Source organism: Muscardinus avellanarius, assembly GCF_963383645.1.
Source record: "Muscardinus avellanarius genome assembly, chromosome: 4".
NCBI classification, from domain to species: Eukaryota; Metazoa; Chordata; class Mammalia; order Rodentia; family Gliridae; genus Muscardinus; species Muscardinus avellanarius.
In genome coordinates, this window is record NC_137789.1 from 148892065 (window position 1) to 148907015 (window position 14951).

Consider the following 14951-nt stretch of genomic DNA (forward strand, 5'->3'; position numbering starts at 1 on the left):
TTAAGAACTTACTGACTATCCATCCTAGATAGTCAATATCTAGGTGTCCAGCTCACACGTGGACACTTCACAGGGAGCTTCTTGGTTCTGACTTGGGCTAGCATTTTCAATACCATAGCTCCAAACTTCCTGGCAGTCAAAACAGAAGAGGGAACCCAAGGACCTTCAAAGTCTTTAAAAAAAGTCATGGAAGAGCGTGAGGGGCGCGGCTCACTGCACTCACCTCTTGCACGCGCTCAGCCGCAAAGCTTTTCCAGTGTCTCTGATGTCTCCGCTTAACCGACTTATGATCCTAATTGAATGTGCCCTGGGCCTGTGCAGGGACTTCAGCCCTCCATGCTTGTCCTCTCCAGACACCGCCCGAGGCTTCCTTCATAAAGTCTTTAAGGTCAGCCAGGAGCCCTGGGCCGCGCGGGTGAGATAGCAGAGCCAGGCTGCCAGATGCCACCTGGAGATCCTGCAGGCTGGTCACGTGCCGGTGTTTGTCTGACGAGTGCCGCACGTTCCCACTGCCGAGGATATTTCCATTTACCTCAGAGGTCGAGAAATCTAATTTCTATACGTGTTTCCTCAGCTGTAATGTGAGGGAAAACAAGCAACTGTGTGTGGGTGTCTTCAGCGTGGGGCCGTGGCTCCTGCAGCCCCTCAGGCCCCCGAGCTTGGGGACATCACAGGTGCTGACGTACAGAGGGCCCAGTGCACAGAGGCCACAGCCGTTTCCCTGGAAACCCCGCAGCCCAGCCTCTTGCTGCCACGCTCCTACGATCCTACGTAGACAGGGCTATTCTGCTTGTATGTGACGCTCCTTGGTTCTGGAGAAGGACGCAAAGTCAGAGCCAGATGATCTTACTGGCTGCGTGGGCGGCAGGTGACCACTCTTGTTGGATGCCGTGGCTCTGGCCATCGTTGTCGTTGTTATTTTGCGGTACCGGGGATTGAAACCAAGGGCATTTTACCTTCGAGCTACTCCCCTACCCCCCAGCCCTATTTTTTATTCCTTATTTTGTAACAGGGTTTCACTAAGTTGCGGAGGGCCTCACTAAGTAGCTGAGGCTGGCCCTGAACCTGTGATCCTCTTGTCTCAGCCTCCCAAGTACTGGGATTACAAGTGTGCACCACCATGCCCAGCTTGGCCATAGTTTTCAGGGGGAATAAAGATGGCTCCCCATTCACGTTGCAGAGGCCCCTTGCCAGCCTGGGCCCCAGCGTCCTCTTCTTCCATTTGGCAGGGAGGCCCGGAGTTTGGGTTGGAGGTGAGCAAATCATTTCATGGTGCTTGTTTGTACTTCAAGTTCTAGTCAGAAGTCTAGGCTAGGTGACTTCTGGGCACCTCTGTGCTTTGGGGCTCTGAGTCCAAGGGGAAGCTCAGGCCTTGAGCAGGCCCCAGGCAAGATGGAGCCACTCTCTTGCTTCTGACCCACCTGTCTTGAATGAGATGCGGCCGTGCAGTGTGGGATGGGGAAGGGTCAACAGCCTGCCAGGCAGGGGCTTTTTCTGATCCTAGACAGCTGTGACCTCATGGCTCGCCCTGTGGCAGCCCAGCAGGGTACCAGAAGACAGGACTACTGAGGGTCCATGGTTCCAGTATGTGAGGGCTCAGGGGAGGGCGACCTGAGACCATTTCTGGGCTCTGCCTCCTGGCCGGGCCCTTGGGGACATTCAGGGAGGGGTCATGAAGAGCTTAGAAGGGGCCCCAGAGCACATTCCCACCAAAAACTCTGGGGTGCAGGTCTAGCCCCCGGGGCTTCAAGATGGCTCCAGCCTTTCCCTGACTTGCTGATCCAGGCTGTGGGCAGAGGCAGGATTTATGTAAAGAATTGGGAGTGGATCAAAGAGTTCCCTGGGGTGAGCTCTGTGGCGCCATCAGAAATGAAGGAGGAGGCTGCTGGGATTCCCTGTCAGGAAGAGGTGTGTGTGTGTGTGTGTGTGTGTGTGTGTGTGTGTGTGTCTTCCTGGGCACATGTATCGACCCAGCCAACACTTCCTCTTCTAGTTGAGTTGGGAAATGTCCTAGAATGAAATCTTGTTGGGTTTGTAGCTGACACAGATGTGGAAGAGAGAGGAAGTTAGTCAGTAGGTCACCGATTCAAAAAACTCTCCAGGGGCAGAAACAAGGGCCTGAAGGGATCACGGTGCAGTTAACAGAGCTTTCCTACACAGTCTGGGTGGGGCCGGTGGGGTGATGCACCCATGTTCTACAAGCCTCTTGTGGCCTGGCAATGAGGGGGCTGTGCCAGGAGGTGAGTAACCGAGGAGCCCGAGCCGCAAGAAGCCCTGTGGCATGCCTTGGGTCCCCTGTTGCATCTTCGGATGGTCTCAGTCATCTGTGTAGCCAGGATTGGGGGCTGCGTGGGTGTTAGGCATCAAGCCCCCAAGTAGAGAAATGACCTGAGGAGAGCTGGTGGGTGCCCTGTTACCAGAGAGCCACCGGAAGCCCCAGAGCTCTCCCCTGGAGGAGGCCGAGGGTGGCTGGGTCTTGTGCTGGTGGCCAGGCTGGGGGGAGGCTGAAGCCATCCTCCTTTGGCCCTGGATGCAAGGCAGCTGTGGTGGATGGAGGTCAGAGGGCATCACTGAGGGCCTGAAGTCAGTACACTTTTCCTGTGTTGGAGCTAACTGGGAAGTGACTGTTTAGAAGAGTCGTGGCCCCCGCCTGGGTCTCGAAGCAAAGTGAGAAGGCGCCTCTCGTGACTTTGGGCTGAGGGCTCTGCACTCCAGATGGGCAGCCATTTGAGACACTGAGGGCCACTGAGTTCCAGGTGCTGTGGCTCCATGGTTGTGGCCGGGTGGGAGCCCTGGTGAGCAGAGGCTGAACATCACAACGGTGCCGATAGGCTCTTTCCTCCTGACGGCCAGCTGTGCCCTGAGCACCTGCTGTCGCCATGGAGCGAGGCCACGGGGAGCTCACTGCAGCATGGGCGAGGCCCGCAGGCCTGGGGAGAAATGGGAAGATGGGGTTTGCATAGCACTGTGGTTGGACCTGAAGGGCATACAAGCATGTGCCACCGCACCCGGCCTGATTCTTTTGAAGACATTTTAATGGTGACAAGGGCCACATTGTCATTGTCTTCTCGCAAGCCGGTGCTGTGCTGGGCACATGGCTATCAATAAATGTTTGCTGAATCAGATTACACTGAGCAATTCTTTGGCCGCTGCATATTGCTAAGCATGATGGAAATGATTCCTTAGGACAAGAATGAGATTGCTCTTTATTATTACTTCCTAGGGTCCCTGGGCCTGGAATGATCTGGTTTTGAATTTTGCTCATGGAACCCATCATCTTGAAGGCCGTACTGTGTTGGAGGCTCGACCTTTCTTAGGGTTTGATGGCTTATATTAGTGCCTTGTCTTTAAAGGGAAAAGGTCACACGTGCTCATTTGTGTGCTCGTGAGCTGCCTGGAACAGAAAGGCCGCAAGCCATTCTGTCTTTGAAATGTAGCAGGTACTCGCTGACCACCTCATATTGGATGTGATCATTATTGAGAACAAAACAACTTTTACCATTTGTGGGAAAGGCTTGGATCCAAAGCTGGTGTACCTGATTTCAAGAAAACACACACACATGCACATGCTAAAATTATTAAGAATTTGAAAAGTAGCTTCTCTTAATGAGGTTGTTCTGCCATTCTTTTTCTTTTCTCTTCTCTCTCTCTCTTTCTTTCTTTTTGTGGTACTAGGGATGGAACCCAGGGGCATTCTACCTCTGAGAGGCACCCTCAGCCCTATTTTTTATTCTTTATTTTGAAACAGGGTCTCACTGAGTTGCAAAGAGCCTAAGTAACTGAGGCTGGCCTCAAACCATGACCCTCCTGTCTCAGCCTCCCGAATGCTGGGGTTACAAGTGTGTGCCACCATGCCAGGCTCTGTTCTTTCATTCTTAAATGAGTTGAAATGGACACAGCTACTGATGGCCGAGCCTGGTTTGATTCTCTTGGGCTTTCCTGTCCAGGTCAGGGGCCTGGTCAAGGCAACCACTGTCCTACCAACAAGAAATCACTCTGACTCTTTAGAACCCAGGGGGATACACGCTTTCTACCTAGGACAGATTAAACCTTGGGCACAAGATCATAGTCACATATGACTTTGCCAACAAAAATGACTACCTAATTTTTTTTTTAATATGAAAAGATGTTCAGAAGGCAAATTGAAAAAAGCAGGATGTAGATAGAGCAGTAGATATAGCACAATCCCATTCTCATGCACAAAATCCTGTGCGCACGCACACAGATGCGTATAAAGTTACAAGGACCATAACCGTGGTGACCAGCAGAGTGATGGGGTTTTGATAATCTTAACTGCTCTCTTGTTTCCTCTCTCAATTTCCCCTAATTCTTTCAATGACCACATCTTACTTTTGTCTCATGGAATGGTAAAGAGGAGGAGGACGTGATGCTGGCACACATAGGTGCCTGTTCCTGGGCTCCCACAGCTGTCCATACTGGTCCATGTGTAACATCTGCACCAGACAGAGATGGAGGCGAGATGAACCTGCGGGTAGAGACAGTTTTCATTGCTGGTGCCGCTCAGCAGCTTTGAGGGATGGATGAGCCATGTGGGGCCCGGGCTGGAGCTGTCGGGCACCGGATATTAGCTGCTTGGGTGCAGGCCCCGGGCTTCATTTCATCTGCTCTAATCAGCACTGTGGCGTCTGTGATTATTAGTTTTTCTAACATGTGACTGCTCTCAGTACTGATAAGATGTCCTTTTCATAAATTTACAGGCGTTGCTTTCTTGCCGGCAAGTATCTCTTATCTCATTGGAACCAATATTTTTGGGATACTTGCACACAAAATGGGGAGGTAAGATGAAATGAAAATAGCATTCATTCATTCCGTTATATCGATAATGTGGTTCTTAAAAAAAAAAAGCCAAGCATTTCTACCTTAGCTGTTACAAGTAATTGTTTTGATTCCTATTGAAAATGTGTACTGGGGAAAACAACAACCCTAAGTGCTCATTTATTGATGTGGTTTTTCTCTTGATAGGTGGCTCTGTGCTCTTCTAGGAATGATAATTGTCGGAATCAGCATTTTATGTGTGAGTAAGCGATGGCATTTGACGTATGGGGACGGTCAGCCACTAAGACGTCCGTCTTAGTCTCACCGCACGGCATGACAGCAGCTTGGCATTGTCGATCCTTAGTTTTGCTTTGTTTTTCATTTTATTCTAATTTTTTCATCATCTTAAAACACTTTTCAGACAAGATTCTCCAAAGGGTGTATTTTTATTTTAGGTCAGAAAATGTTTTATTACATAGTTTACCTTAAGGTAAACTTTTTATTACACAGTTTAGTTAAGACAAAAGCCTTTTCAATACATAGTTTACCTTTTTTCCCTCCACATTTTCCTTCCTTCCTTCCTTCCTTCCTTCCTTCCTTCTTTCCTTCCTTCCTTCCTTCCTCTTTCTCTTTCTTTCTTTCTTTCTTTCTTTCTTTCTTTCTTTCTTTCTTTTTCTTTCTTCTTTCTTCTTGTGGTACTGAGGATTGAATTCAAGGACATTCACCTCTGAGTTACACCCTCAGACCTTTTTATTTTTATTTTTAAACAGGGTCTTGCTAAGTTGCTGAGGCTATCCTTGAATCTGCAATCCTCCTGTCTCAGCCTCCCAAGTACTAGGATTACAGGTGTGCACCACCATGGTCAGCTTCCCCTTTCTTTTAAACACTTTAGGGCAAGTAGCTGAAATGATAGCAAGATGTTTTTCCAGAATAAAACATTTCTACCAACAGCCAGTATCTGCCCCGCATGAGACTTTCTTGTCCTTGTCCTGCATGGAGGGTGGACTTGACTGACCACTCCACAGATGGCAGTTAACCAATTTTCATGGTGATCATAACACTGGCTTTGAGCTTTGACTTTTAAAGACTGGGATGACAAGCCCCATTCTTCCTCCTTTGAGTTCCTCCAGAAGGGAACAGGTATACCAGACACTGAGAAAACATCTTCTTAAGACTTTTTCAAGATGACTTAAAGGTAGATATCTAATTATTTTAGCATAACACTTATTTTCTCTTACAGATTCCTTTTGCAAAAAACATTTATGGGCTCATAGCTCCCAACTTTGGAGTGGGTTTTGCTATTGGTAAGTCACAAGAGGCTTGTGCCTAAATGTCAAACTGATTTCCCTCTAGGAGAGATTTTCTTACTCTGGTAGAGTAAGCAGACCATAGTCACTCAGCCTAAAGTTCTAGAAGCTTGAGCAGAGGCTGCAGGAAACCCCGCTTAATGCAGCCCATAGACCGTCCACACAAAGATACTTGCTAACTCATCCTCCTTATTTACTTCCTCAAAACCAGTATTCTTAAAACCTGATCTTTACAGAAGCACTGCTGTGCTTGGGCAAACATGGACTCCCTCAGGCATAGCACGTTTTCTGGGGTTTGTGTTTGTGAACAGACCTTCCCAGAGGAGGCTGGGGGACAAACTCTCTTCTTTATAGGGTTTGGTAAAGAAAAAGCAAGACCGATGTAGTGCTGACCCACTGTATGCAGAGGTTTTCATAGGCAAAGACGTGGACCGGTCTTTGAAACTATAAAATGTTAGGAAAGATCTTGTTGGTATTTTGGATAAAGAGTCTACTTTTGTTTTTCATTTGTAAAATGCTGATTGGCCACGATAAAAGTAAATGCCAAACCTGTCACACCACAAGGGCAGGAATTTAGTTATTTGTAGAGTAGAAAGAAGGATCGAGCCTTTTCTGACCTCAGATGAGGTTAGGTCCATGTGGTATCTGTACATCCGGACAAGGTCAGCACCTCCACAGTGCTAGTCCAAATTGTAATTCATTCTGCAGCTCTCGGCTCATCACCAGATCATCCCTTAATCCCCAGCCTCTGACCCATATTAGGCGATTAGCAAATATTTCTATTTGAAATAAAGAAATTTCTCTCTCTGCCTGCTGTTGCCTCCAGGAAGGGAGGGAACTAACACTTGAGTACTCCACCAGGTCCTCACTGCCACCGGTCATCATCGCCCCCTCTGCAGATGGGAAAGAGTGTTCAGAGAGGTCACACCCATGCTTCCCAGCCAGGCGTGTGAACCCAGGACTCTGAGCACATACTCTTCTTTATAGTACCTGTCCCCTGCCGTTCCAGGACATGAGAGATTCTAATACTTGTCTTTCTGTTGGTTTTAGCCAATGAAACAAGCCAGCCTCTTTGGGTTTTTGTGTTACTCGTAGGGCTGGATGATCTCTGACTCTTGTGTTCGGCACCCTCTAGTCCTCCCTGGTACTTCCCCTCCTTGGCGATGCCCATGGTTTATGTGTGAGGCTCAGTGTGGATGGGGAAGAGGCTGAATGAGATGTGTAGGCACTCCAGGTGACAAGGGACAGGGTGGATGAGAATATCGTGACACAGGAAAGCGCCAACAGGATGTAGGTGGGGCTCCACGCAGTTGTGACCTGCGACTTCAAGTGCTGGACCTGAGGAACAGCAGCGTGAGTCTCCAGAACAGGGCACCAGCACCCAAAAGATGGCCCAGGCTGACCAGGAGGCCAAGGCGAGGTGGAGGGCGAGCAAACAGCCTAGCAGGGACGCAGGGCGCGGCCCTGAGTTCCACTCCCAACCACGGCCACCTTCCCCTGACCATCCTCAGTGAAAAGTTCACTGCCAGGCGTCTGCCGGTGGCACTGCAAGTGGGGGAGGGGTGAGCTGGCATCATAGTGAATTTAGGACACTGACTTTCAGCCCATCTTTGCTTGACCCCAATTTTCTCTACGCTGTGTCCTTCACTGTCCACAGGGATGGTTGACTCGTCGATGATGCCCATCATGGGCTACCTGGTGGACCTGCGGCATGTGTCCGTCTACGGGAGCGTGTACGCAATTGCAGATGTGGCATTTTGCATGGGATATGCTATAGGTAAGAACACCGGCTTCTACCTCAACGCAGGACAGATCACACTTCCCAGAGACTATTGAGATCCCGGCACTTTGGGTTATGAGACACTCAGAGAGTGCTTTACCTAATTCTGTTTCCTGAAAGGTCCTTCTGCTGGCGGCGCGATTGCAAAGGCAATTGGCTTCCCGTGGCTCATGACGATTATTGGCATCATCGATATCCTTTTCTCCCCTCTCTGCTTTTTTCTTCGAAGTCCACCTGCCAAGGAAGAGAAAATGGTAAGAGATTTAGAATGCAGTGGAGCATTTCTTTGTCATTTTAGTATGGCCCTCTGGATAATTTCTCATGGTTCTTTGTGAAATATGTTTCTGCTCTTTTGGGGCAGAAGCCTTCAAACATGAATGGTGAGGGGCCCTTTCTAATTCGTTCCACACTGGGCAGTTACTTCTTTTATCTTTGCTACTTTTACGGTTATTTCTTTCACATAGTATGTTTTTTTAACTTGAAGGGTGAAATTATTTTTGTACATAGATTAGCATCAGTACAGCTGTGTGTGTGTGTGTGTGTGTGTGTGTGTGTGTGTGTGTGTAAGTGTGTAGTACTGGGGACTAATTCCAAAATAAACCATTTGCACTGCTGTTTGCTGTCTTTTTTCTAATCCTTACAGTATTTAGTTTTAGAGTCTTGGTCCTTACTGTAGGTTATTAATCCAGAAAAGGTTTTAGTTTTGGGTGGTTTTTTTTTTTTTGTGTGTGTGTGTGTGTAAAACCACCATATAGTATACATGTGAGTGTGTAGGACCATTTAATTCATAACAGCATAGCCAGAATCACAGCCACAGGCAGGATATAGAGAATAAAGGGTCTCTCTTTTCAATGAGTTCAAACTTACTGGTTCTCAATTTGAAATGTCTGGGTCATTTTACCTTTTCTAAGGTATTTCCCAAGCAAGATGCTCTGTGTTTCTGATAATTGTTCATAGCTAGTGTTGCTGGGTTTCCAGACATCGAGTGCTGGTAAATACGCATCCAGCTGAAAGGAGAGGCCTTGGATGGAGGGTGAATGTGATGTACGGAAGGAAATGGGCTTTGTGTTTAGGAACAGATGTGAGGTTCCTTTGTGTTTAGGAACAGATGTGAGGTTCCTTTGCTTAGAAGCGCATCGGTGGTTCCTTCTGACAACTGGAGGGAATGGGTCCTACTGCTTCAGCATTTCCTGACCTGTCCTTTGGTGGTTTTCCCCAAAGTGGACTTAAAGACAGACCCTAAAGTTAGGGTCTGTGTAGTCCTGTCTGTCTGAGGGATCCTTTTCATTCATCCATTCATTCATTCACCATGTCTTAAAAGTACATCAAGCTCTGGGCGCTGGTCTTGTACCCTAAATGATTAGCTTTTTTTAATTTCTTTCTTTTTTTTTTTTTTTTTTGGTACTGGAGATGGAACCCAGGGGCATTCTACCTCCAAGCTCCACCCCCAGCCCTATTTTTTATTCTTTATTTTGAAACAGGGTCTCACTGAGTTGCAAAGGGCCTCACTGAGTAGTAGCCGAGGCTGGCTGCAAACCACGATCCTCCTGTCTCAGCCTCCAAATGCTGGGATTACAAGCGTGTGCCACCACAGATAAAAGTTTTAATGAGAGAATTCCGAGTTTCTCACGCTCCACTGCACTCCTAGAAAAGGAGGGGAAGGTGCCAGGGCCCCGGGGACCTGTCTTACTCTTCTCTCGCCCGTGTGCCTCTCCAGCTGCCTTTCTTAGGGGACCCCCGTTTTCCCCTTGTGGTTGTGTACACGTCTGCCCTGACTTTGTTTGGCTGACCCTGGCACAATACTTTGGCCGAAACAGGCCAGGAAATTCTCAGCTCAATGGGAAGCTGTCATTCTGTTGCTATCCTAATGATTTGATTATGGCTCAATGAAGGTTACTTCCAACCCTCTGTAATTGTGAAAAATGAAAAGAATCACCTGCAAATGCTTCTGTCTCCAGGAGAAAGTTTAAGGCTGCTGGGGATAGAGAAGCCTAGATCTGCCTGGGAGCGCCGAGCTGGCAGAGGTCACATGACTCCCTGTTTCCTTCTCTGTTCCCTGAGGAATAGCACCTGCTGCACAAGGGCACAGGGGCGTTGTGAAGATGAAAGTCCCAACAGGGTGCTTGGCCAGTGAAAGTGCTGCTCTCTCTAGTGTCCTCCACGTGTCCTTACTTCATCTAACACTCTGGATTAGCCTGTCGGCCTACTTCTCCATCTTCTCTCTACAGCTTGAGTGCTTCCTTTTGCTATACAGAGCCCAGAGCTGCTAGATGGGTGTCCCTGGCCAAGAGAGCAGATGTTAGTGGCCGTGGAGTTATCTGTGTGTGGGGCAGCATACTGACATACCTGAGGTCATGGAGAAAATTAGTGGGGTCAGAGGAATAGCAGGGGCAGGGGCGGGGCACAGCTCCCATTGTGTTCTGCAAAATGACTGCAGGAGACAGGACTCAGGGGCCGCTCTCTTTCTCCATCTAGATCAGCACTTTAGTTCATTAAAAAGAATGCTGAAGGAAGTGGAAGAGACAATCCTGAAATGCAAAGCAACAAGAATTACAGGTTTCCACAAAGCTACTTTTGTTATAAAATGGCACGATTCTTATTAAGTGTCCAGCAAGATAAATCATTAAAATCTTGAGGACTTGTGCATCATGTTGCCCATAATGGAAGGGTGCCATTTGACAGGCACAGCGGTAGTGTGTGAGGTGGCGGCCAGAGCCTCTGCCTGCTCATCGTGCAAGCTGGGCAGGAAGGCAGCACCTAATGATGAGGCTCGCAGGCCAGACAGCGTGTGCCACAGAAGAGAAGCGATTGATTACTGGGCACTTGAGAAAAGCCAGTGCGGACAAGTGCTGGCATCCAGGATTAGCAGTTACCAAATGCAGGGAGGCACGAGCCAGAAGGCCTTCAGCCCTTAGCAGAGAGCTCTATCATTAGAGAGCACCCTGGTAACAAGGTGGAGGGGCTCACGCTGTTTTATATTGAAAGACATGATGTCACTTTCATGGGTTGCAAGTCACGAGTCAGATTCGTTTCTGAGCACTTCAGTCTTCCATTTGGTTTACTGGATTCTGCTGGTGTTTTTTTTTTTTTTTTTTTTTTTAATATCCATCTTATCAGTACAGGCAGAAGGGGAAAAATACCTCCTTGTTATTCAGTCCCTCTGCAAGTAGAAGGAATATCAACAATGGCATTTGCAGAAAACTGTTCCAGTGGTAAGAGAATGAATGATGAGACCGCCCTTCACTCTCCAAATAATCGGAATTGAGTTTCAGTTTGGGTTTCTCTCTTCCAGATTGAAGAGTTATTTTAAAGTCAAGGCATGATTTCTTAGTCTTATTCTTTTTTTTTTTTTATGGTGGTAGAGGTTGAACCCAGGGGCATCTACCTCTGAGCTACCCCACCAGACTTACTGCTTTTTTTTAAATAGGGTCTCACTAAGAAGTGCTGAGGCTGGATCTAAACCTACGATCCTCCTGTCTCAGCCTCCGGGCTTTAGTCTTCTTCTTAACGTTCCAGCTTGTGGCCAAGGTAGAAAAGCCAGTGTTTGAAGATTGGAGCTTGCTTTTACTGGGTAGCTCTAATAGTAGTGCCAGAAGGCCCTTCCAGCAACAACTCTGCTCTCCATTCACAGAGGTTGGACAAGGATGGGGTGGCCAGAGGATAATGACTCCAGATGTGCCATACACATTATAATCCCTTGGTAGAAACTTGCCCCTTTGCAGGACACTTACATTGTGGATGCAAAGCCATCACTCTTTTTTCTATGAGGCCTCGTACTTTTCAAGGTCTCCAAGACTGGGGTCTTTCACTGTTTTACTCTTCATTGGGTCTGATGTTATCAAGGTTGAGAGCCCAGCTCTGCTGTGCACCAGGCGTGTGCCAGGCTGTGACAGGGGGCTGGGCTCAGCTCACAACATCTGGGCCTTGCTCAGACTCCAATGCCTGGGCTCCTTTTGATTTTTCTTCAGCAGAGCTGACATACCTGTCTCCTCGCAGCTGTATGTGGAACACTGGTTTAAATGCCCTGTCTGAGCTGTAGTGCAGTGGTACAGCTTGTGGCTAGCACACATGAAGCTTGGGTTTGAGCCTCAGCACACCAGCGCCAGCCACTTGGTACCTGTTCCTCACACACTTGTCTTAACCACTGGATGCTCTTCTTGCCTTGCTTCCCATGGCGCGGGTTTGCCATCTGGCTTATTTAATCACGTGTAACTTTGTTTGAATAGTACAATGATTAGCCAAGCATGGTGGCGCACACCTGTAATATCAGTGCCGGGAGGCTGAGACGGGAGGACAGCCTCAGCAGTGTAGTGAGACCCTCCACTACCTAGCGAGAACCTGTTTCAAAACAAAGTTAAAAGGCCTGGGGAGTGGCTCAGAGGCAGCCACAAAAATTTAAAAAAAAAGTGTATCTGTTGCATAAGACAGCTTCAGAACCCAGTAAGCCAGGTTTTTATTTTATATTTATTTATTTATTTATTTTTGTGGGTCTGGGGATGGAACCCAGGGGCATTTGACCTCGGAGCTACACCCCCTGCCCTATTTTTTATTCTTTATTTTGAAACCGGGTCTCACTGAGTTGCAGAAGGGCCTCACTAAGTAGCTGAGGCTGTCCGCGAACCGCGATCCTCCAGGTCTCAGCCTCCCGAATGCTGGGATTACAAGCGTGAGCCACCACGCCCGGCTGTAAGCCAGGTTTTAAAAGTAAAACAGTATTTCGTGGAAGAAACTGCTCTACCGGAAACAGGCGGTGTTGACAAGGGCCGTATGGATGCATTCTGATAGGTTATGCCGGCACAATACCAAACCATCAGTCTGACTGTATTTCCTACTTCCCCTGCGATGCACATGTGGAGGTGCTGGGGGCCAAACCCAGGGCTTTGTGTATGTGGGGCCAGCACCCCACACTCAGCCACATCTCCAGCCCAACAGTGTTGTTCTTTAATGAGTCCCTTTTGTTGCCAGCCCTAGGCTCAAGGGGTCCTTAGGAAGATCACATATCCAGGTGAAATGGTGGATGAGCCAGGAGGTGGAAGGCAGTTATGAATGGGTAGGAACTCTTTCCAAGGGGGCTTGATGTCCGTGGGCCAAGCAGAGGTCAAGGCCCCTGTATTCCCAGCCTGCAGCCTGGTGCCGGTGGGAGCTCCAGCTCCTGCCTCACACTCAGATCTCTGTGGGGCTGGCGCCAGCCCACTTGACGTCCCCAGCTGAACCACCCATGCTTTGCTCCATTGGCATCTTCTTTTCATCTTTCAAGGTTTTGCACAACCCTCATCTCTTCCATGTGACATGCTGTGGCACTTGACCTGTGAGCCTGGGGGGGGGGGTCTGCCCTTACTTGTGCAAGAAGGTCTACTAAGTCGCAACACACAGCACCTAGTAGGTGTCCCGGAAGTAATTGTCAGCGGGGTGATCCTGCTTAGCCTTAGATCATGCCTTGTAAGTGGGGTACTCGAATTTTCTTTTCAACCTGCTTCACACCACCAACCCTATGCTCACAGTGACCCTCGGACACATTTCTTTGAGAAGCACTAATCTGGGGAGATGAGACATTTAGCTATTTAGAGAGTTAAATTAAACCTTTGTGTAACACAGGGAGAATGGTTTGTTGCCTCAATTATTTTTAGAAATGAACTCTTTATTAAATATAAGCATCAATTCACTTGGCAAGGCAACACAATCAGAAACAGTTAAGTTTGAAGCTGACAAGCTGAGCTGGCAGCCTGACCCAGGGGTCGAGGGAGTCCTTATCTTGACATGTCACGCAGGCAGGTCACTGGAGAACTTCTGGGGCAATGACAAATGGCTTAAGCACTGAGTAGTCTTATCGCATCTGCAGAACAAGAGTGAGGAGCAAAGAGCTATCAGCTGCCAAGATGGGCTGCAGTAGGCCAACATCAGAAACATTCTAATCCGTTTACACTTGTAAGTGGCACAAAGAGGTATTGGGAATGAATTCACACAATGGAGATCTCCAGCAGACACACCTGAGGGGGGAGAATCCGCTTTAGCTGCACACTGATGTTCCGCTGCGGTTCTCTGTGCTCTTCCAGCTGCCTAGGAGTGGGCAAGAGTGGACTTGAGCCTGAGCCTGCCTAGGCTATCCTCACCTCATTCTAGCTGTTCTGTGGGCCCTCTGCACCCACGAGCTCTGCGTGCATGGATCCAGCCGACCGTGGATTGAAAACATTAAAAAGAAAGTCTACGCAGTATGCACAGATATTCTTCTCTTAACAATACCGTAGAACAAGTACTTAACGTTAACACTTTTATTATGTGTTACAAGTCATCTAGGGATAAAGTTTACAAGATGTATGCAGGCTATATTCAAATACGGGACTTGGCAGGTTGGGGGTCCTAGGACCAATGTGTGTCTCTTGGTTAAAATTCTGCACAAGCACTGTGTCTGTTTCCTCAACCGACCAGTTATTGTGAAGCTGAGGCATTGCACCTACGATGTTTGGTGTGTTCCCAGTGTGCTAAGTGGCAGTTGTATCGTCTTCCTGTGTGCCTGGGTCTGCACACTTTGAAGAATAATGACTACCAGTGCTTATTAGTTGAAGATACTTTGAAGACATTTTTATTTGAGCTAGAGGACGGCCAGACTCTAGAGAGGTGGTCTGGAAATCACATTTAAGAAGACAAAAGCCCTGGGATGTCTGGCCTAGGAAAACATCTAAGCAGCCATGGGAATATGACTTTTATTTTGTGGTACCGGAGATTGAACCAGGAGCATTCTACTTCCTAGCTACACCCTCAGCCCTATTGTATTTTTTTATTTTGAAGCAGGATTTCACTAAGCTGCAGAGGGCCTAACTTGCTAAGGCTGGCTGTGAATCTGCAATCCTCCTGTCTGAGCCTCCTGTCTGAGTGCTAGGATTATGGGTATGTACCACCATGCCTAGCCGGAATGTGGTCTTAAAATATCCTATAAGCAATGTGTGAAGATGGCTGATATCAGAACCAGATCCATGAGTAAGATGGACTGGGTTTTAGTCCAAACTTCGATATGTTCCTAACAAATGCTTGTTTCCCTCAAATGTCTCCGTAAAGTGTGCCGTTACAATGAAGTCTATAAATAGAAGCTG

General features: G+C 48.1%; 1 protein-coding gene across 1 annotated transcript in view; it reads left to right on the top strand.

The window, feature by feature from the left end:
* Positions 1-14951, top strand: part of SLC18A2 (solute carrier family 18 member A2) — a gene marked incomplete at both ends in the record, with an annotated part of 40078 nt that overhangs the window by 24671 nt on the left and 456 nt on the right. The window contains 5 exons of the mRNA XM_080694552.1: positions 4719-4797; positions 4984-5035; positions 6017-6080; positions 7741-7860; positions 7984-8117. Of these exons, the coding sequence (XP_080550678.1) occupies positions 4719-4797; positions 4984-5035; positions 6017-6080; positions 7741-7860; positions 7984-8117 (449 nt within the window). The remainder of the gene's footprint in view (positions 1-4718; positions 4798-4983; positions 5036-6016; positions 6081-7740; positions 7861-7983; positions 8118-14951) is intronic.